The sequence below is a fragment of the Molossus molossus genome, unplaced genomic scaffold (genome assembly GCF_014108415.1).
Source record: "Molossus molossus isolate mMolMol1 unplaced genomic scaffold, mMolMol1.p scaffold_m16_p_27, whole genome shotgun sequence".
Taxonomy (NCBI): Eukaryota; Metazoa; Chordata; class Mammalia; order Chiroptera; family Molossidae; genus Molossus; species Molossus molossus.
In genome coordinates, this window is record NW_023425363.1 from 3,145,006 (window position 1) to 3,166,455 (window position 21,450).

At 51.0% G+C, this 21,450-nt stretch overlaps 1 protein-coding gene, 1 long non-coding RNA gene and 1 other non-coding gene across 3 annotated transcripts in view; all 3 read left to right on the plus strand.

Annotated features, from left to right (window-relative positions):
- Positions 1–981: 981 nt before the first annotated feature.
- Positions 982–1,067, plus strand: LOC118641280. Its single transcript, XR_004961579.1, has one exon. It is a non-coding gene; the product is annotated as a small nucleolar RNA SNORD35 (small nucleolar RNA).
- Positions 1,068–5,241: 4,174 nt separating this feature from the next.
- ADORA2B (adenosine A2b receptor) overlaps positions 5,242–21,450 on the plus strand; it is a 28,261-nt gene continuing 12,052 nt past the window's right edge. The window contains exon 1 of the mRNA XM_036278353.1: positions 5,242–5,646. Within this exon, the coding sequence (XP_036134246.1) occupies positions 5,312–5,646 (335 nt within the window). The 5' untranslated portion in view covers positions 5,242–5,311. The remainder of the gene's footprint in view (positions 5,647–21,450) is intronic.
- On the plus strand, positions 17,024–19,097 carry LOC118641252. Its single transcript, XR_004961573.1, has 3 exons — positions 17,024–17,065; positions 17,623–17,679; positions 18,979–19,097. It is a non-coding gene; the product is annotated as an uncharacterized LOC118641252 (long non-coding RNA).

Consider the following 21,450-nt stretch of genomic DNA (forward strand, 5'->3'; position numbering starts at 1 on the left):
ATGTCAGGAGGTTTTGAATGATGGTTGTTCTATAGTTTAGTTGTGACTTTGATGTGGTTGTGGGAGGAGGGAGGACCGTGTTTACCTACCCGCTGTCTTGACCAGAAGCCTCCTGGAGATGTTGGTATCAGTACAGTGAAACATTTTAAGAGACACTGGCTGGCATCCGTTTGGATTCCATTAGTTTATTATAAAAGAGATGTGGAAATTATCTACTTGATGAAAGATTTCGGAACTTCAATGGAATGAGCAGGTTTATGCGATGCCGTGTCAATGGCGATTCACACCCTTTCCCAGATCGTCGCCATCTCTGCATAAGAAATGATCCTGGTTGTCTAGAGCTACTTTGGTGACTCCATGTTCTGGAAGGACTTGGTCTCCAACTGTTTGAATCTCTCTGCCCTCTCCTTTGGAGCCTGATCCAACTACTGTTGCTTGTGATTTTTTTCACTTGAGATTTTTCTGGAAGCATAGTGCCTCCTTTGGTTGAGTGTCCGCAGCACTTTCAGCCTCAGTCAGAGGGGAAGAAACTTTCTGAGCAGCGGTCCTGCCGTGACTCGACCCCGCAGCTTCCGCTCTGCTCCACCTGGGGCCACACAGAGACCTCTAATGCTCTCTCCCTCTTGTTAAACTTTATTTTCCCCCTAGAGTTACCAATTGCTTCCTGTATTTGCTTAGTTTCCAAGTACTTATCACTGATTATTTACTAAGTTCTCAAAGTGTGTATGAAGTTTCTCTCGGTAACCTCAAACACACTAGCTAATATCGCTTCTTTCTACTCCTTCATGGGGACATCCCTTCTGTCCTCAGTCCCGTTGGAACTGTCATCCAGGGATGCTGTGGGCAGTCCTTCTGGGCTTCACTTAATCCCAGCAACTTCACAAAAGTAGTAAATTGGCAAATCAAGGTTATCTCTGTTGCCCAGTGAAGTATGGAGTCAGATGAAGTTCAGGACAATTTAAAGACTAAAGAAGTTATATTGGCAAATGATGGTTTTTTTCTCACGATGGTCTGCGGATGCCACTGGGCGCTGCCGATGATGCTGATGGCTTAGCTGATGTGGGCGGGGGCGGAGGGATGTGTTTTATTTTCTCTGTCTCTGGACAGTGAATAAATGTGTGATATTGATTCATACATAAATAGAATAAGTACTTTTTAACACACTCTATACTTATATAATTTGACTCTTTTTTTAACCTTTACTCACCTTTCACACTCGGGATGCACTGCCTGCCACCCGTTTTCCTTCTGAAATAATACATGTACCAACAGTATTAACTAAGTGTTCACTGTTCTGTGGACACTGTTCAAGGGCCCTAGGAAACATCGTCCAGAAGAAATACCAGTCTTTTAGTCCAGGAACCTCAGGCGTCCGTTTGGGGAGCAGGTGGTGTGCATGTGAACGACAGGGGCTTGGTTTGACTTCTAGCTTCCTGCTGTCTGTCTCTGGGATGCAGACCTGTAGCTGGACGCTTGGCAAGACCCACCTGAGAGAATTTCACTGACCAGAGGCTGAGGAACCTCCTACGACTGGACTCGTCCTTAGGAAAAATAGAGATAGTTCCAAAGGGAACCATTGTAAATCTTAGGTGTCAGAGATAAGTAGAAATTCTGAGAAAAGTAAGACACCCTCTGGAGACTCCCAGAAATGTCTGTGGGATCTGTGGATAACTGAGGTCAGGCCAAAGTAAGAGCCAGTAAACGTAGGCTGTTGTTTCTGACAGGCCTCATGTTTATGTACAAGCCAGCGAGGCCTGGGACACTCAGTCTGTGAGCTGAAAATTCCCTCCGACAGTCACACAGACCGTGGAAGGCAATGTGCATTGTCCTCCCTTCCTGTTTACAGAACCCAAGTTACTCGGGTGACAACCTATTTGGGGCAGGTGGGCCTCTTCCTCTGCCCGAAGGTTTGAACCATGCTTGGTCTGAGCCAGGCATAATGCCATTTCCCGTGCTCATGGTCAGTTTGGAGTAGCATGTGCTCCAGGACTTTGCCCCATGGTAAATGATGGTCGTGGCCAGCCCCCTTCTGCTTTCACTGTGGTTGCTTGAGCAAGTGATGCCTGCAGCTGTGGCAGCCTTTATGTGACCATGAGGTGTACACTTAGGATTGAAGATGGCAGAGCCAGAACACGGAGCGAGCCTGGGCCTTTGACAGCTGCTGAGTACCGTACCTACTGTGGAGCCATATCGATGCACCCGGACTCTGCTCTGGCCACTGAGGCAGGTAGAGCAGCAGTGGGAGCTGAGAGGGTGGATGCCAGCCATCTGGAAGCGGTCCACAGAGGGTCAGTTGGTTCACAAAATGTACCCTTCCATTTTCACCAATTAAAGACCACTCGGGTTTCTAAGGCTCCAGCCTAATTCATCCAAATGCTCCCCATCACTGTCATGGGTTACAAGACAGATGGTTCCTCTGCCCCATTTAGCCTGACCCTTGCGCGGTGAGGTCCAAAGTCAACCTCAGAGTTAGAAATCAAAGCTGGGTCCTCGGTTCCTGAGACCTGGGCTCTGTCAACTACACCTCAGTTGCTTTCAAGTTGAAAGCTCATGACTCCCTCCGGACGCCATTTCCTGTGCTCATGGTCAGTTTGGAGTAGCACGTGCTGCTTCTTGTTTCCTCAACAATGACTGCCTATGGCCGTCACTGCCACCTCCACGGCTCCTGTGAGTCCAGTTAACTCAGTGCGAGTTCCAGTCTGGGGACTGATAGAGTCAGGATAACTCAACAGATTTCACATAAACTTGGGGAGGGAGGGTGGTTGTGGGAGTAAAAGAGCACTGTGCCAGGAGGGGGCTGGGCTGGGGAAAGCAGAGGAGGGAGGCTCTGCCAGCAGGTGTCCAGAAGTGAATACACCATGTGGAACTCAACGGGCTGCGACACAGGTGGGGTAGGGCACAGGCCTGCAGGGTCTGGGGTAGGGGACCTTTTCTACTCAGGTGATTTGCTTTCCTCACGGAAGATGGGCTCTAGGGAGGAGAAATGGGGATTCCAGGCACAGAAAATGGTGGAGCAGAGCCCAGGGCCTAGAGGCTGTAGGTTATGTGGGCAGTGCTCACAACAACCCATTGGCTCCCATCCTGCCGCCTCCTCTCCCCCTGCCCACCTCCAGCCACTACTGCCAGATCCACCATCACCTGCTCAGAGACCTCCCGGGGCTGGTGCCCAGCACCGGCAGCAGAACAACTCAACACTCCATGCTAGTGATGGAAGCTTCCCTGGGCAGACCATCTTCCCTTCGCTACTCTCCTGGGCATGGCTGTCCCTGGGCAGGTCCCTTGCCCCACCTCCGCCCAGCATGGCTCCTTACTGAATACCTCCTCACTGCCAAGTCTTGCCCACTCTGCAAAAATTACCTCCGGAGGAAGCCTCCTGTAACTCTTTCACCCTCCCCCAACCCCAAAGAAGTGCCTGGGCAAGTCCCTCAATCTTGCGGTTCCAGTTTATCATATTGTGGTAACAATAGTTTGTGTCAAGTGTTATGGAAACATGGGTGGTGGAGAAGATGATATCAGAACTCAGCATGGAATTTGTGGGCTCTCCAATATTTTAACATAAAATCAAGTTTTGTTGTTATAAAAGTAAAAAAAACAACAACACATGGAAAGTAGAGAAAACAGTCCCTTGTAATAACCTCGCCCAGCCAGGACATCACTGTGAGTGCTTGTAGAGTCTTTGCCCCCTTGTTACACAGACGTTACTGCTCCTGCCCGTTGAGGCCGAGGGGTCTGGTTGTTATTACAGCTAGACTGAGATATAATTCATGTAGCATACAATCCACTTATTTAAAGTGTATAATTACATCGTTTTTTAGTATATTACAGAGCTGTACAACCAACATTTAGAATATTCTTGTCACCCCCCCAAAAAATCGTCTACCCTTTAGCAGTACTTCCGTGTTTTACTTTTTGCTTAACATTATTTTGCAGGCATCTTTTCCTGTTGCTTGATAATCTTCTTAACTACCTTGCCTGGTGACTCTAGCAAAGGGTTCTGGGTGGGGAGTGGCACAGACAGGTGCTCTGGAACGATGGTGTTGGTGGGGACCAGGAAGGTTTGACGGAGCAGTGAGTGCGACAGGGAGAGCTGCAGGGGTGATGGGAACTGACTTGGAGGAAGGACCCACCTGGGGCGGGACTTTGGGAGCACAGTTGGCAGCACTACTACTGATGGGAATATCAGCGAGGACGCAATGAGGAGGGTGTCAGCACACTTCCTGGGGTGTGTTGGGGTGGGAAGTAAGGTCAATAACTGAGTCTCAGAAGGAGGAGAGCACACAGGTTGGGAGGAGAAATGAGCTTGATTTTGGACATGTTGGATTTGGGGGCCTCAGCTTCTTCTGGAGGAGTCCAAAGGTTATGGGCAGTGGTATGCTCCGGTCTGGCACCCAGGAGGCGCTCAGGGCTACAGGGGGAAATTTGGGAGTTAAGGGTGTAAGGGCCACGTGTGAGGCTTTGGGATCCTAGGGTGGGCGTGAAGGACAAAGAGGGTGCCTGAAGAACACTGGCGCTTTGGGGGCGGGCGGGGGGGACGAGGAAGGAAGGATGTGGACCATGTCACCAGCTAGGAGAAGCAGAGCTGGAGGCGTCTGGGCAGTGGCTGGGAGGGCGGAGGAGCGGAGGCGGGGGAGGCTGGCGCCCAGCTGCAGCCTCGCGGAGCCATCCTCGCCGTCGGGTGCCGAGCGGGGTCCCTTAGCTGCCTGCGAGTTCGGGCACTTCCGTCCCCTCCCCGCGGCACCTCATCCGGTTAGCAAGGCGAGCCCTGCTTGTCCGGCGGGGTCCGCAGGGTGCGGGTGGGAGGCTCCAGAGGCTCCGGGTCCTCCGCACGCCCGCCCGGCGCGGGGTGCTGGCCCGGCGCTCCTCTGGCGGCGGGCGGGCGCGGACCGGCGGCGCTCCGGGCAGAGTCCGGGCTCAATCCGGAGCAGCCCGGCTCCGCGAGCTCTGTTTGATGACTGCGACAGCTCGGGACACTCACCGACTTGCAGCATTAGGGAAAATTGGGGAACTCGACGTGACCAGATATTGTCACCGCGGGACCGTTGCGGAGACCGCCGCGGCGCAGCGTGGGCGCCGACCTCGGTTCGGGGGAAGGGGCGGTGCTCCGTCGGAGCCCGGGACGGGCGGGCACCCCGGCGAATGGGCGTCACCGCCCCTCCGTGGTCCCGCCCTCTGGGTCCGGGCGGCGAGCGCCGGAGCCTGGCGGGTCAGACGCGGCGGGCGAACGCGCGGCACCGGCGCTGCGGCCATGCCCCGCGGGGCCCACGCGGCTGGCCGGCGCTCGGCGCGGCCGGGGTAGGCGACGCCGCCGGCCATGCCGCTGGAGGCGCAGGACGCGCTGTACGTGGCGCTCGAGCTGGCCATCGCCTCGCTGTCGGTGGCGGGCAACGTGCTGGTGTGCGCCGCGGTGGGCATGTCGAGCGCGCTGCAGACGCCCACCAACTACTTCCTGGTGTCCCTGGCGGCGGCCGACGTGGCCGTGGGGCTGTTCGCCATCCCTTTTGCCATCACCATCAGCCTGGGCTTCTGCACGGACTTCCACGGCTGCCTCTTCCTCGCCTGTTTCGTGCTCGTGCTCACGCAGAGCTCCATCTTCAGCCTCTTGGCCGTGGCCGTCGACAGGTACCTGGCCATCCTCGTCCCGCTCAGGTGAGGCGCGCGGCGGCCCCGAGCCCAGTCCAAGCCCCTCCAGAGACCACCTGCTCCAGACCGAGGCTCCTGGCCTCGGGAACGGGCCAGACCGAGGCGCGCGGGGTGCTCTGAGCTCCGGTTCCCAAGCCTGGAAGACACTGGCCATCACCAGAGACGCGTGCACCCGGGCTGCCCAGATCCTCTCGGTGTCCCTGGCCGGTCCCTAAAGGCCAGTGCTCCCCCGGATGCGCGCCTCTATCAGGGGATTTACGTAGTGACAACTCTAGGGGTTCCAGGGAGTGTGGTGCCCGGGAGCCCGGCCTGTCGCGGAAACCCCGGGGAAAGCACCACCCCACGGGCGGGTGGAGGCTGAGGAGCGGGAGGTTTGCTGACCGCAGTCTCCTCCTCTGCGTGGAGAACTGTTTCCTTCCACCCCTCACCCGCGGCCAACCCGGGGGCCGGGGCAGCGGCCCGACCCGGCCCTGTGAGTGCTGGGGATCCGGAAGCTCTGGTAGTTTCCAGGGCAACTTTGAACGCTGGGACTTAGCGTTCTCAGAATGGACACTACTCACTACCTGGCGCAAAACGAGGGCCAGGCCGCCCTGAGCGGGCAGGTGCCAGTGACTTTGGGGAATGCTAGGACAGGTGTCGCTGCATGCTTAATCCCCTCCATATACTTTTTAAAAGAGGTAGTGTTTCTCCCCTTTCGCCAGGAGCCTTTAGGGCCTCATGTGGACCGCCCTGCCCAGTCCCAGCAGGTGGGGAGAGTACCAGAGGATTTCAGAATGAAGAACCTAGGGGTCCGCTCCTTCTCCCACATTGAGAAAATGTAGGATTCGGGTCTGGAGCCAGCTGGCAACGGGAGAGGAGCCCCAGTTGTAGCTGAGCAATGAATTCAGAGTTGAGCTCTTGAGAGCAGGGCTGTCTGGGAACCTCTGGGCTTATTGAAGGTATTTATGCTCTGTCTTTGGTTTCTGGGCCCCTTTGGCATTTCTGAATTGGGTGAGCTTGAGATTTCTTTGGGTTTGGGGCCGAGACAAGAAACTGTCACAGGAGTAGGAAGGAATTAATATATTGAGTGCCAGTTCTGTGAGGCAGTTTATATTAAACTTCTATCCTTTAACTCTCAGTAATTCCAGAAGGTAGGCACTGCTACCTGCGTCCTGTAGATGAGGGAGCTGAGAGTCTCGCCTAGGAGGGGGCGTTAGGAATGAATGCTGGAGCCAGGACTCAACCTCAGGCTGGCAGTGTGTTCCTGTGCCATCCAGCTGTCTTGGGCTGTGTGCAGATCAGTGTTAGGGGTATGGGCACAAAGCTTACTGCCATTTCTAGAAGCTGATTCTCCTACAGTAAATTGGTGGTTAGAGGAGAAAAGTATTCGAGGGACTTGCCGGGGAGAGTGCTCCCAGAAGCCTTCCTAGCCAGCAGACATGTTGAGCCTCTCCCTGTAGGTTGTGTCCTGGGTCCCAGCCTGAACAGGAACCTCCTGCTCTGCCAGGCTGAGTCTGACCTGCGTGTCTGGGCCTTTCCATGTGCTGCTGCCCTTGGCAACTGACCAGGAGGCCTCCTGCATCCCATCCACTGTGACAGAGCCCAGGGATTTCCAGGGTTTCGCGTGGTATGGCACACTCTTCTCTCTATGGTCCCTTTCCTGCCTCTTGGGCCTCATGTTGGTTGCTTGGGGCCTTTTGGACTGTTTGCACCCAGAAGGCAGTCACAAGCCGCCACTCTGAGTTGCTTATATAATGGAAGCCCCCCGGGCTTGCTCATGGCAGAGGTCCAGAGAGGCCCCAGCTCAATAGGAGTTACTGGAAGAATCCCCTGTGCCCTGTGGAGCAGGAAGTTCCATAAAAGTTTAAATCTGTTAGTTCTTGTCCTGGTTTCTGCGGGGTGGAGTCTTGGGGAAAAAAAAAAAGGGTGTGGCTGTTAAGGGGAAAGAAATGTGAATCACTGGTCCCTAACTTCTGCTTTGCATTTGTTAAACACGGGATGGGATGTAGAGATAGAGAGGGAAGAATGCTCGTTGAAAAGTCACCTGGAAGCTCTGCCCCCCACCCCTGCTGCCCCCCTGGCCTGCCACATGAGTTTGGAGGTCTGGAAGGTTTGCAAGCTGCCCCAACCCCCTGTCCTAGGAGGGCATGGGCATCTGACCTGTCCCCAGCACCCACGTCCAGGGTTGGAGGTGTGCTGGTTCTCAGGGCCTCTGAGCCCTCCAGGGGCTGGTGCCCAGGGCAGGCCTTCTCCCCCCAGCAGTTTCCCCATTTCCTGCTTCTGAGGATTGGCCCCTGTGAGCAGGCTAACAGGAAGATTACAGGGCTCCCCAGGCCCTACTGAGTCAGTCTCGGGGTGGGGTGTGTGTGTGATTCCCGTGTCAGTATCTTTAACTGGGGACTTCTGGTCCCACCAAGTTTGACCACACTCTTGGAGTAAGGAAGATGTGAGGCTTCTTTTTACTTTATTGACATGGGCTGGGGCCCAGCTCTGACTGGCTCCAAGGCCTACTTTCGGGTCATGGAACCCCAGGTGGGAGTAAAGCTGGAAGTGCCCTGTTTGGGAGGAGGCGTCTCCCCTATAAAGACAAGTAGTAACAATGGTGAGGGCAATGAGGGCAAAGCCAGCCCTAGGTTCCACCCTGCTCACTGATGCTGTAGACTCGACGGCATTTGTGCCCCAAGGCTCTGAGTGTGAGACTTGTGCACAGCTCAAGGCCCCAGAGGCTGCGGCCCCTGCCTGCCTGGCTGCCAGCTGCCAAGGCGTTCACCGACGGGGGTCACAGTGCAGGAGGAAAGCGGAGCGCTGAGGTGATGCCAGGCACAGAAGTGACAGCTTTGGCTGGATGGGAAGAGGAGAGGGGTCTGCTCGGAGAAGGTCTGCTGACTCTAGTTCAAGTCCACACAGTTCCTGATGCTCCTAGCAGAGGGTCTAGTCGACGTGGTGCCATCAGGAGTGGGCAGGAATGGGGTGGTCACCCCTGCAATCACCCCTTTTTGGTTGAATCTAATGGTCACCTCTTGGATGTCATCTCACATGTCCTGCTGGGTCACTCTGGGCCCCCATTTCACCTCCTCCTCCCCTAGAACCATTCTCTGCAGAGCTGCCTGACAGTGGTTTAAACCCGCTCAGATCACATCATTCCCTGTTAGAGCGGTGCGCCTGGAGTGAAGTCCGAGCACCGTTCTGGCCCCAGGCTCTGAAGGCCCTGGCTTCTGTCCGGCACTGCACCCCTCCCTACCTCACTAGGCAGAGCACAACCATGCTGGCCCAGGGTCCTTCTCCAGCCTTCCCTCCCTCCCCCAGCCGCTGCCTTTACTTGTCGCTGGCTCTGTCGTTACACTGAGTCCTCACCAGACTGTGGTCTCCTTCAGCAGGAGTGTGAACTCTGAGGGGAGGGCACAGTGCCAGGCATGGGGTAGGAACCCACGCTGGATGGATACCTGAGTGACTGGGTGAAGAGTGTGTTATGGTGTGTCATGCCCGAGGGTAAGCTGGCGCGTATGTGAAAAAGACCAGGGGAGGGAGGTTCCAAGATGGCAGATCCCAGAATGGGTGGAGCTCTCTGTGAAATGATGTCAGAAAAAATGGTCCAATAAATGCAATAAGGGAAGAGGGGCCCTGGCTGGTTTGGCTCAGCAGTTGGAGCGTCGGCCTGCGGACCAGAGAGTCCAGGGTTCGGTTCCCGCTAGGGGCATGTACCAAAAAAAAACAAACAAACAAAAAAACAGAATAAGGGAAGAGGGGAACGAGCTTCTGAAAGGATCTCACACAGGCTTGAGGAGAAGGGGGCAGGGAGGCGCTCGGAAAGCCAGCAGGAGCCCTGGAAAGCCAGCAGGAGCCCTGGGCAAGGGCTGGCCCCGGGGGCAGTGCTGCAGTTGCTGGGGAGGCAGCCCACAGGTCCTGGCTCACATACAGTCCTGGGGCATCCTGCTACCTCCTTAGGGGAAGAGGACTCTCAGGACTGGAGAAACAACAGTCAGCAGGACGCAGGAGGGAGGGAGAGCTGGGTGCATTCTGCTGTTACTAACCCTCCATTGTGAGCACACTGCTTTTGGCTCCACCTGCCAGCCTGGAGCACCGGCTGAACCAGCAGCAGGCGCTGCAGTGGCTGTGGCTCAGCCCACATCTGCGGCGCTAATGGGACCTCAGACAGGCTGGGCTTTGTTCCCGGGCTGTGTGTTCCCCGCTGGGCACAGTATCCAGGCAGAGTCTATAAAGTCTGGTCTGGTCCTGGCTGGTTTGGTTCAGTGGTTGGAGCATTGGCTCGTGGACCAGAGTCCTGGGTTCGGTTCCTGCTAAGGGCAGGTTCCTCGGCTGCGGTTCATCCCTGGCCCTGGTTGGGGTTGTGCAGGTGGCAAGCAGTCTATGTGTCTCTTTCATATTACTGTTTCTCTCTCTCTCTCTCTCTCTCTCTCTTTCTCTCTCTTTCTCCCTCTCTCTTTCCCACTCTATCTGAAGATAAATGCAAAAATGTCCTCAGGTGAAGATAAAAAATAAAGTCTGGTCTGCTCTGGTCAGTGAGGCCCTCAAGAACTGTCTCAGAACTAATTTGAGGGTTTCTGGAGGTCCTGCCCCTCACTGGGGGTAGCCTCCAACCAACTGGATGGTCGTCTCGGAGCACCAAGCACTGAGGAGCCTGCAGGGCAGCGAGGAGGTGAAGGTGGAGCTTGTGAGCACCCAGGGCTCTTCCAGAAAGCTGGTGGGAGGGGCCCCAGGGAGGGGCCCCAGCCCCACTGCCGCCTGCCCAGGGCCTGTGACCAGGAGCTCCTCTGCAGATCCCGCTCCCTCACACTGCTGGGCGCTCCCGGAAGGGTGGCCAGCCTGCCCTAGGGCAGCACCTGCAGGGAAAGCACCTGGCCCTGGTTCCGGTGGGGTTCCCACAGAATTCTGAAAAGCACAGGTGGATGCCTTTCATCATCTGGAGACGAAGCGTGTGCAAAGGGACAAAAGCTAGCACTTTCACAGACAGATAATCTGCACTGCTTTCTCTTCAGGGTGTGCAGCAGGGCTCCTGCCTCGGGGAGCCTCCCTGCCTGGCACTGGCAGGACCCAGGCTCTGTAGACTTTGATCTGTCAGCTGGTGATCACAGTTGTGGGACAGGTATGAGGAATGATGTCCTCAGCTGCTCTGGGCATGGGCATTTTTAACATTGTGAACAACAGCCACTCTCTTGATGCCTTTTCTGTGTGTCGGGAGGGAACCTTTCTAACCTCCACACTAGCCTTTTGGGGCAGATGCTTCCCTGCTGCTTCCCAGGAGAGGAAAACAAGGCTTGGGGAGCTGGGATTAGCCCAGGAGCCAGGAGTGGCTGCGCCTATCCCCACAGGAGCTTGTAACCAGCATGTGAACAGCTGAAGGGAAAGACTCCAAGATGTGGTTGTTGGAAAACACCCCGGTAATGAGTGGTCCCTCCCAGGAGTACATGAGGACAGCAGACAACTATGGCTGGGACCCTCTAAATATTACACAGGACAGAAAAGACCGTAGCTCAATAGTAACCTGACCAGTGAGGAGAGAAAGCTGTGCCGTGGCCAGTGTGCACGAGGCGTCACAGGATTGGACTAACACTGCCAGGCCTGTGGAGGATCTCCCGCCCCCTTTCTGCAGGTGGGGAACTGAGGCCCAGCCTCTCCTAATGCTCCAGGTTCATCACGGACCTTCTGCATTGGGCTTTGGACGTGGTTATTCTCCCCTCAGGGCATTCGTAGGTGTGCTCTTGCTCTCAGAGGCTAGCAGGCTGCAGGAACTTAATGGCTAAGAGCAAATGTCCCTTCTTTGACAATTGAAGTTAAGAATAGACTGTCACGGACTCAGGACAGCCTTCTAACTCAGTCTGGGCTGAGAGAGCGGAGTGCTTTTCTAGAGGTCTGATGTGCAGAGGAGCCGAGCCGGACAGCGGCTCTCCGGGTTTCACGGCCTGGGTGTGGGTGAGGGGCTTGAGAGCAGGCACATCAGGGGGCTCGAATGCTTGCCAAGGAGTTTGGGTGTTGTCCTCAAGGCACTGGTTAGTCCATGAGGAGGTTTTGTTATTTATTTTTTTAATCCTCATCTGAGGATATTTTTATTGCTTTCTAGAGAGGGGTGGGGGGAGAGATCAATGTGAGAAACATTGGTTGCCTCCTGTAGCAACCCGGCCAGGAATCAAGCCTGCAAACTAGGTGTGTGCCCTGAACCTTTCTGTGTATGGGAGGACATTGCAGCCAACTGAGCCACCCGGTCAGGGCAGGAGGTTTTCTTAAAGAATTATTGGTTTTGTTTTGACAGAAATCACCCAGTCTGCATAGAAGGGCACAAAAAGGAAAGTGAAAATGTCCCGTCTCTTGTCCCTCACCAGTCCCTCTGCCAGGCAGCCCTCCCAGACTCTTTCTGACAGCATTTGTTCTGGGGGTCACAACACCTGGGTGTGTGCTGCCAATTTTAAACAGAATCTTTTGACTCTCTACCACGTAACAGGATGGTGGCTCATTGAAGCCCTTATTCCAACCCCACTCTTTCCAATTTCTGTTATATAGTATTTCAGTTGTTTTCAGTAGATCCTATTTCAGCATCTGTCCCCAATCCCATCAGTTGGAGGCAGTGTCTATGAATTGTCAAGAGAAATGAGGACAAGTATACAGCCATCACTTCTCCATCTCCTGCTGTTGGCTGCACCATCAGCTTGAGCACACTGCCCACCTACTAGAGGTTTTACTTTTAAAAAGGTAATTCATGTCCGGCTGGTGTGGCTCAGTGGTTGAGCGTCAGTCCATGCACTAAGAGGTCTCTGGTTTGATTCCTCGTCAGGACACATGCCTGGATTGTGGGCCAGATCCCCAGTGGGGAGCATGCAGGAGGCGGCCAGTTGATGTTCTTTTTCATCGATGTTTCTGTTTCTCTCTCCCTCTCACTTCCTTTCTCTCTAAAATCAGTAAAGGAAAAAAAATGTAATAAAAAAAAAGGTAATTCAAGCCACTGTAAAGAAATTGAAGCCATAGAAAAGGGCAACTGTGAATGCAATCACCAATCTCTGATCTCTGGTTTCCCGATTTGCCTGTCAAAGGCAACCACTGTTTCTGGTGTTTCTTTCTACACAAATCATGAGCACATTTCTATTGTACATTACTTTTACTCTGTCAAGTTTGCACCATTTACATCTTATCTGTAACTAGAAGAAAGTTTTCCAAACTTGTGGAGTGTCTGAGGATTGCACTCTGATTAACGCCATGTGGAAATTCGGTGTTTTCTCACCCCAGATGGGTGGGCGGTGTGACTGGAGTAGAAACGCACTCCCGGCACTGAACATGTGCGCCTCCAAACACGGTTCTAATGACCACACCAGGTGGATTCTGTTTTTAGGTGCTATCCACTGCTCAAAATTACACCATTTTTTAGTCTGCTTTATGCTTGGATCATGATTTTCTCATCAGGAAATTAAAAGCATCCTCGTGATGATCCAGCGTCTTCGTTCTCTTCACCACTGATGGTCCCAACAGGCCTGACTGGGCCGAACAGCTGTGGCTTCACTACTGTGCTTTTAGAGTCATTCCACCGTTTCTTGCATTTCATTGTGTCTTTTCTCTTTCTGGGATTCTGTGTTTGTCTGCATACACATCCTCAGGTAACCTTTGAAGGACATGGGAGATAAACTTTCTGGGTTCTTATATGCCCAAAATGTGTTTCTGTCTCACATGTGAGTGGTAGTTTGGGTGTGATTCAGACGTTTAAAGGTGTTTCTCGAGAAGTCTGATATGAGTCAGATCCGTTTCTTCTCTTCCCTTCCGGGCCACTGGCTTTTGCTTGCTCTTCTGAGACTTCACACGGACTTCCAGCCTCTCTTCGCTGGGGATGGCACTTCCAGGTGAACTTTTCCGGTCTGAACCTTAGGGCTGTCTTCAGCTCTGACATTTAAAAAAAGAATATTTTCTTGACTATTTCCTTACCTCTGTTTTCTCTATCTTTTTCCTTCTGGAATTCTTAATAGATAGATGGATACTCCCCTCCTTGATTGATCTTTGTCTTTTAAATGTTCTCTAATATCTAATACTTTAACTTTTCATTCTTCTCTGGAACAGTTTCTTGATTTTTTTTTTTCCCCTCTAGTTCCTCTATTTATTTAAACTTAGCACTCATTTTTACTTTTTTGGTTTAGGTTAAAAATTTAAAAATTTTTGAAAAACCTTTTTTGGATTCACATGGTTCAGATCCCTTCAGGTGGCACAGGGTGTATGTAATCAGACCCCCCAGGCCACATCGTCTTTCGTCACTAGGTGTTAGGCTTCAGCTTTGGGAGAAGGTGGGTGGTGGGAATAAGTGCCCAGCTCCATGGGAGATGGGGGCAACAAGAGTGGCAGAGGCAGCCCACAAAGCTGGCCCATGAGCAGTCTCTCTTTGATTCTTGTTAGTCTTCTCAATCTGTCTGGTGCCTTGTATCTGTAGACTTCATCCTCTCTTCCTGGCTGCCCCTGGTTCTGATTTAGGGCATCATGTCCCATCCTAACCATCCTGTCGGCCTTCTGCTTTCTAAGAATTCTTCAAAATCTCTCCATTTGCTGACATCATCTTCCACTTCCAGTTTAGGATGGTTATGAATTTATTTCCTTTGTTTCTCTACTGTCATTTAAATGTGATTTTCTGAGAAGTGGTAATTAGGTGGAATCTGGCAGGCCAAGGCCATATTTTAATCAGGAATTTGATGTAGTCAGGTTTGCATTGTAAGACAGTCATTCTGGTGCACAGCAGGGAGGATGGACTGGAGGGGACAAGAGTAGTAGGTCAGTCCTCCTCCAGGGAAGAGGCTGTGGAGATGGAGGCAGAGTCTAGCGATACTTGAGACATGTAAAATCTGAACTTCAACACCAGGGAACGTTGATATCTGATGCCAGCTGAGGGGTCTGGCAGAGTTTGGAGCAGAGGGGCCACAGGTAAAGCCACATAGCCAACCAAGAGACCAGGACAGGTAAGAATCCTGAAAACCAAGGTGGGCCCTGGAACCACAATCAGTGAACAAGGACCAGAGGCGTGGCTGATCAGGGCCAGCAGGGCAGGACTTACGGGCGGGCAGTCTGCAGTGCCCAGGCAGCCTGCAGTGCGTGTATCTGTATGGACACTACACAGTGCATGGTGTGCTATGGTCAGGAGATGGGGTCATGGGGGCAGGATCAAGAGGACTTGCTCACTTGGTTGCATGTTGGGCATGAGGGAGAGGGAAGAGTCCAGGGTGACTCCCAGATTTCTGGGCAGCTGAGTGGTGCCATCTCTGCTTTGTTAAAGTGTTGCATAGGTTATTTTTAAGGCACCTGCAGGTCGAGTGATACAGTAGATGGTTGAATTTGGGGGTTTGAGGCTGCTCAGTCCTTCCACCTGGCTCTGGACCCAGGTCCTGCTACTTTGCGGGAGCCCAGCATTGTTCGTTACTTCGGGCCTCTGGAGCCCGCTCTTTCCCTTAGCTATTCATACATATTTAAGCTCCTCTCACCTCTCTCAGCCTCACCTTCTCTGTTTGCTGCCTGTTTTGCTCCACTCTTACCACTCACAAACTTCCCAAAGCAGCTTTCTGTACATGACATTGTGATTTCCAGTGTTGATGTCAACACCACTGTCAAATCTGCCTTTAAAAAAAAAAAATAGGGCACTCTAAAGCTTTATTGAAAGACATTACAGAACAGGTTCTGTTGGTCACACTAAACCCACCCTCTGAGGGCTTCTCTGGTCCATCTGCTTCCCCTATTCCAGGATGCGAGCCTCCTCACTGGTCTCTCTGCACTGTTTGTCCTTTTAGCCCATTCTGTACAGAACAGCAGTCTTTCTAAAATGAAAACCTGATTGTACCTCCTTCCTTTACCTGGTATGCCCAGTACCTTACGAGAAGTTCTCAGCTCTCTCCCTGGCTGTAGTCCTTTCTCCTCCAGCCTCATGAGGCTCCTCTCGCTCTGGTTCCTCTGGTCTGGCTTCTCAGGACTCCTACATCCCTGGAGCTCACTGAGGTCAGGCCTTTGCACATGCTCTTCTCTCTGCCCAGCATGTTCTCTACCTGCTGGCTCTTCCTGATTTCCACTACACTGTCTCTGGGAGGCGCTCAGAGTTCCCTTGCAGCTCTCTGCATACCTGCAGCCATTTCTTTCCACTACACACACACGTGTGTGTGTGGTTTTTTTTTTTTTTTTTTTTTTTTTAGAGAGTGGAAAGGAGGGAGGTAGAGAAAGATAAACATTGATGTTGAGAAAGGCAGACTGATTGGTTGCCTCCCAAACAGCCCTGGTCAGGGAGGGGAAAACCTGCAACCCAGGCACTTGCCGTTGACCAAAATCGAACCCATGACCCTTCGGTCCGAGGGCCAGTGCTCTAACCACTGAGCAAAACCGACCAGGGCATTCAGCTATTTTCTTATTTATTTGTAATTTGTTTAAGGCTGCCTCCCCTTCTCCATTATAAGCAGGGCTCATTATCTCCAGTGCTTGGTCCAGTTACTTGAGTGTAATATATTTAGGAGTTGGCAGTGTGTGTGTATGCACGTGTGCACCCGTGCACCCGTGTCTGTGCATGACGGGGGTGCATGTGTATACTGTTGGAGGTTGGCCCTGATATGGACGAATGATGAGCTTGCTGCTTGGACACGAGAAGTAGACTGTGGAGAAGTAGGAGGAAAGCTAGACTGGCTTCACCAGAACTATCAGGGGGGTTTCGGCAGGGAGAGGGTAGCAGTCTTATTGAGGGATAAAACAGCTCCTAAATGTGGCCTTTTCAGGAATCATTAGTAATTTAGTTTTTAATAGCAAAGACATTTAAAAAATTACAAAACAAATGCAGTATATATGTGTGTATACATACACAAGTATACACAGATTACTTTCATTTTGTAAATGCCCCAGTATCAAAATATGCACGCACATACACACATTTTTGTATCCATTTGATTAATCTAATGTGGTCTGTGGCTGCAGGAAGAATGAGTCATTCTGAAGTAGTGTTTTTTCCCCCACAACTTCTAAGTTACAAAACTAATACAATGAATACTCAAATTCTCTTCACTTAAATACACAAATTGTTCATATTTTGCTACATTTGCTTTCTCTCTGTCTCATATACACACTCACATCATATTCAGGAATTTTAACAGAACAGCCAGTCTCTAGTCAGATGTCCCCAATTACCCCAATCATGTTATTGATATTTTTAAAAACCCAGGTTCTAATAAAAAAGATCATGTGTGCATCTAACCCTGTAGTTTCCTTTAGGCTGGAACAGTTCCGCAGCCTTTTTCTTCTATCTTTCAAGACGCTAGCATTTTTGAGGAGCCCAGGTTATTTGTTTTCTAGGAAGTCCCTTACTTTGGGTTTGGTTGTTTCCTTATGATTAGATTCACAGTAACCGTGTTTTGTTGTTGAATGCTGGGGTGCTAACAGCATAATGTGTTTCCGTTTCAGTGCATCACACAGGAAGCAGTGTCAGTCTGTCCTGTTGCTGGTATGTTACATCCCATCTCATGGTTAAGGCTGTCTACCAGGGTTTGTCACTGTACAGCTATGTGTTCCCCACCAAGGACTCTTGCCTGAATCAGTTATTAACACAAAAATGGTCATTTCCTTTTTTCTCATACCTTCCACCTTTATTAATTAGCATCCTTCTATAAAGAAGAGGTTTACCTTTCCACTGTTCTTCCTTCAATGATTTTTTAAGTATTAATATGGACTTATGAATTTTAGTGTCATTCAATGTGTTATAATCCATTCCTGTAACTCCTTTGATGCTCAAATTTGGCCAGCGGGAGCCCGTTTAAGTTCACTTTTGTATGAGTGTTCCTGTTAGTTTCGATCACTTCCTTGCTTTCTGGCATAGAAAGGTTTTTCAGACTCACCTGGTGTTTTCCAGCTTTGGAACCTGCCATTTCTCCAGGTAGCCTATTTCCTTTCGGTGGAGAATGGTCTTTAGAAGCTGAGATTTGGGTAGATGTGCTCCTTGCTGCTGGGGCATCATTCTTTCAGGCCCTTCAGTGAACTAGATGTTTCCTTTTCTGACAGCAGGCTGGAAGAACTCGCTTCCAGTAGAATGCCATCAATCAGTGAGTAGGCATGTCCAAGGTAAGCAGATTATCACTTGGCAACTATCATAGTAATAACTGGGTTAGGCAAGAATCATTACTAAGTGCTAAAACCCATTGGTGAAAGTTTGATGAAAAACAACATATTTACAAAGTCTCACGGTACCTACCACAAGATATCTACTCATTACAAAGGAAACTAGAAACAGTGGAGGAACCTGGCCGACACCAGGCTAATCAAGGGATCCAAGTTAACATCACCAGCCATGGCACATCCTCACATCATTGCTTCCTGCTGTCTTCTAGCAGGTGTGTGTGGATATGGAAGCCGATGATTTGGTCAATTACTGTCCTAGCTGGAGTATACGCTTTAACCTCAGCCGTGGAAAGGTCCTTTTTGGGGAACGGACAGGGTCTCTTTTTCTTCTCTGATCTGGTTTCAGGCCGTGGCCCTTTCTCTCAGGGCTCTGATTTCACATGAAGGAAATTTCACCTGGAGCCCAGCAGCCTCGGGCCGTCTCTGAGTCTCTCCCAATATATGAGACCAAATATGGGACTCCCCAAAAAACAGCCTCAAAGGGGAACTCTGGGCCCCCACCTCACTCTCAGTGGGTTGAGTCATTATCTGAGCACTCCAGACTGCCTCCTGTCGACACAGCTGGAGGGAGTGCTACCTGCCCTCCTCATCCGTTGTTCTTGGGTGACTGTGAGGGACAAATGGTATCTCTTTCAACCACCGTTCCATGTGGCAGTGGGCTCAGCTCAGGCCCCGACTCGGCCCACCCCTGGAATTCAGACATGTCTGAGCTTATTGGAGAAGATGAGAACCTCTCAGGAGCCAGAGTAGCTGAGGGTCCTCGTCTCCTCAGAACAGCTTAGCTTGAAGGTAAACTCTGGTGCCCGCAGGGTTATCTGTCGAGCTGGCAGGCACTGTCCTTTCCTCGGATTGCCCCGGGCCCCAGCCGCGGCCATCGCAGACTGTGGGGCATGCAGATTGCCCTCATCTAGTTACTACAAATAGTAAATGAGAAACCTTCTCACTCCCAGACCTGAACTTCATATAAATAGAACCAGACAGTATCTACTCTTTTTTTCTGTAAAAATGGTTTTACTTGTTCCTTAAATGTTTGACAGAATTCATGAGTGAAGTCATGTGGGTCTTAAGTTCTCTGTGTGGGAAGGTTTTTGGTTATGCATTCTATTTCTTTAATAGAGACAGTGCTGTCCAAATTTTTTATTTCTTCTTCTATCCATGATAACTTTTAAGAAACCCTGTTTGGTCCCATGAGAAATCTGAAAAATGGGAAGCAACTAATGTAAAAACTTCCCTCTTATACAGATCTCTCGTGAACTAAAGCTGAAGCGCAAGACACATTCACATATCCCATATCCCATGCAAGTACGCCTTAAACATGTATATGTGATTCAGAAGCCAGAGTTCTGCCCAGCTGGTGTGGCTCAGGGGGTTGAGCGTTGACCCATGCACCAAGAGGTCGCAGGTTTGATTCCCAGTCAGGGCACATGCCCAGATTATGGGCCCAATCCCCAGTGGGAGGTGTGCGCAGGAGGCGGCCAATCGATGTTCTCTCTCATTGATGCTTCTTTCTCTCTCTCCCTCTCCCTCCTCTCTCTAAAATCAAAAGAAAAAAAAGAAGCCAGAGTTCTGTCCCTTCTTAGAAATTTGGCCTTTTGTTCAGCTTTGACTTGTTTTCCAGGCCCAGTGTTAGGTGTTTGGGACACAACAGTGTGTTATATACAACAGATGGAGTCTATGCCATTGAAGAGTGCATGATTCTGTGGAAGGAGGCAGAAAATGAGGTTATGTGCAAGGTTCGTGGGAGGTATGCTGTGGGAACCCTGGGACACCATGGGAGCACAAGGGTGTACTTCAATACAAACTGGTCTGCTCCTGCGTGAATTTCGGTAATGTGAACTAGTGCACGTGTGAAAGGTAAATAGAGGAAGGACGTTGGTACAATGCACACACCTGCTTTATTCTGCCCAGGCAAAAAGAGCTGAGATAGTGGGAGTCACATTACAATCTTCAGCAGGAAAGGAAAAAGCACTTGGTTGACTGCCTGGCAGCAGGAGCCATTTGGTCACTCAGGACCAAGGAGAAGAAAACATTGCTGTACCTGGTCCTCAGTCCTCAGGAAGCCACATCCCAGCCTGTTGGCCTTGGTCATGAAAGGCCACACTGCCCAATGTGCCCATTTAGTAACTGTCCCTTGGCTCAGAACCTTTTTCATCTGCATTGTCTTGGCACCTGTCAGTCTTGCACTAATTAAAATTTTGCCATTAGACTGTTTGGGATACATTTTAAATATTCACTGTGGCAGCCTCTAGCCCCATTGAACTGCCTGCCAGGGTGGTCTAAGGTATTTTGTTAGTGCTCTAGTTACAAAATTTTGTAGGTTTTGAGTGGTCTGTCCTAACTCCATTTTCACATAAGTCCTGTTATTATTCATGTGCAATTTTAGAGAACGTGAGGTTTTCTAAGAATATATATACTGTTTTATAGCAGAAATGTTTATATTACAGAAGAATGAAACTTGTGAGCTAGGCAGACTATAAAGAAAAAAGTCCCGCCCTGGCCAGTTTGGCTCAGCGGTTAAAGCGTCGGCCTGCGGTTCGGAGAGACCTGGGTTCGGTTCCCGCTAAGGGCATGTACTTCGGTTGCAGTTTGTCCCCGGCCCTGGTTGGTCGTGCGGGTGGCAGCCACTCGATGTGTCCCTTCACGTCGATGTTTCTCTCTCTCTCTCCCTTCCTCTCTCTCCCTGCCACTCTATCTGTACAAAAAATGGAAAAATATCCTCGGGTGAGGATAAAAAAAAAAAAAGAAAAAAGTCCCTGAATAAACAATTTTAAGAAGCTGTGGCAGAACTCCACGTGCATTTACTTAGTGGTTTGCATTTTTAAAGTGCTTTGTACACAGCCCAGCCGGTGTGGCTCAGTGGTTGAGCGTCGACCCATGCACCAAGAGGTCACTAGTTCGATTCCCAGTCAGAGCACATGCCTAGGTTGTGGGCCCAATTCCCAGTGGGGGTTGTGCAGGAGGCGGCCAATCGATGTTCTCTCTCATCAATGTTTCTCTCTCTCTGTCCATCTCTCTTCCTCTCTCTCTCAAGTCAATAAAGAAAAAAAATTAAAGTGCTTTGTACACATTTATCAATATTAAAAACCCAGCAGAGCCCTGGCCAGTTTGGCTCAGCGGTTAGAGCGTTGGCCTGTGGACCAGAGAGTCCCAGGTTTGGTTCCCGCTAAGGGCACATACATTGGTTGCAGTTTGTCCCTGGCCCTGGTTGGGTCATGTGGGTGGCAACCACTCGATGTGTCTCTCTCACATCGATGTCTCTGTCTCTGTCTCTCTCTCCCTCTCCCTCTCCCCCTCCTGCTCTATCTGAAGATAAATGCAAAAATGTCCTCGGGTGAGGATTAAAATAAATAAATAAATAAATAAATAAATAAATAAATAAACAAACAAATAAATAAATAAATAAATAAAAGCCCAGCATGGAGGTGGGTTCTGCAGCCACTACTATGCCCATTTTCTGATGCCAGAGCTCAAACCCTATCCAGCCCCTGGCTGGACCAGCCAGATTCAATGTCACTGCCCAGGGGAGCTTCCCCGACACCTGGGAATTGTGATATCTAAGGCTTAGAAGGTAGCTGGTCTCAGCTGAGGACTGCACAGCCAGGGAAGGCCCTGCCTCAGAAATAGGCCAGCGATTGCTTGCAGGACTTGGTGGCTCCCTCTTTAATTATGTAACCTCAGTGTCCACACTGTTCCTTTCTGTTGATTCCTTCCATG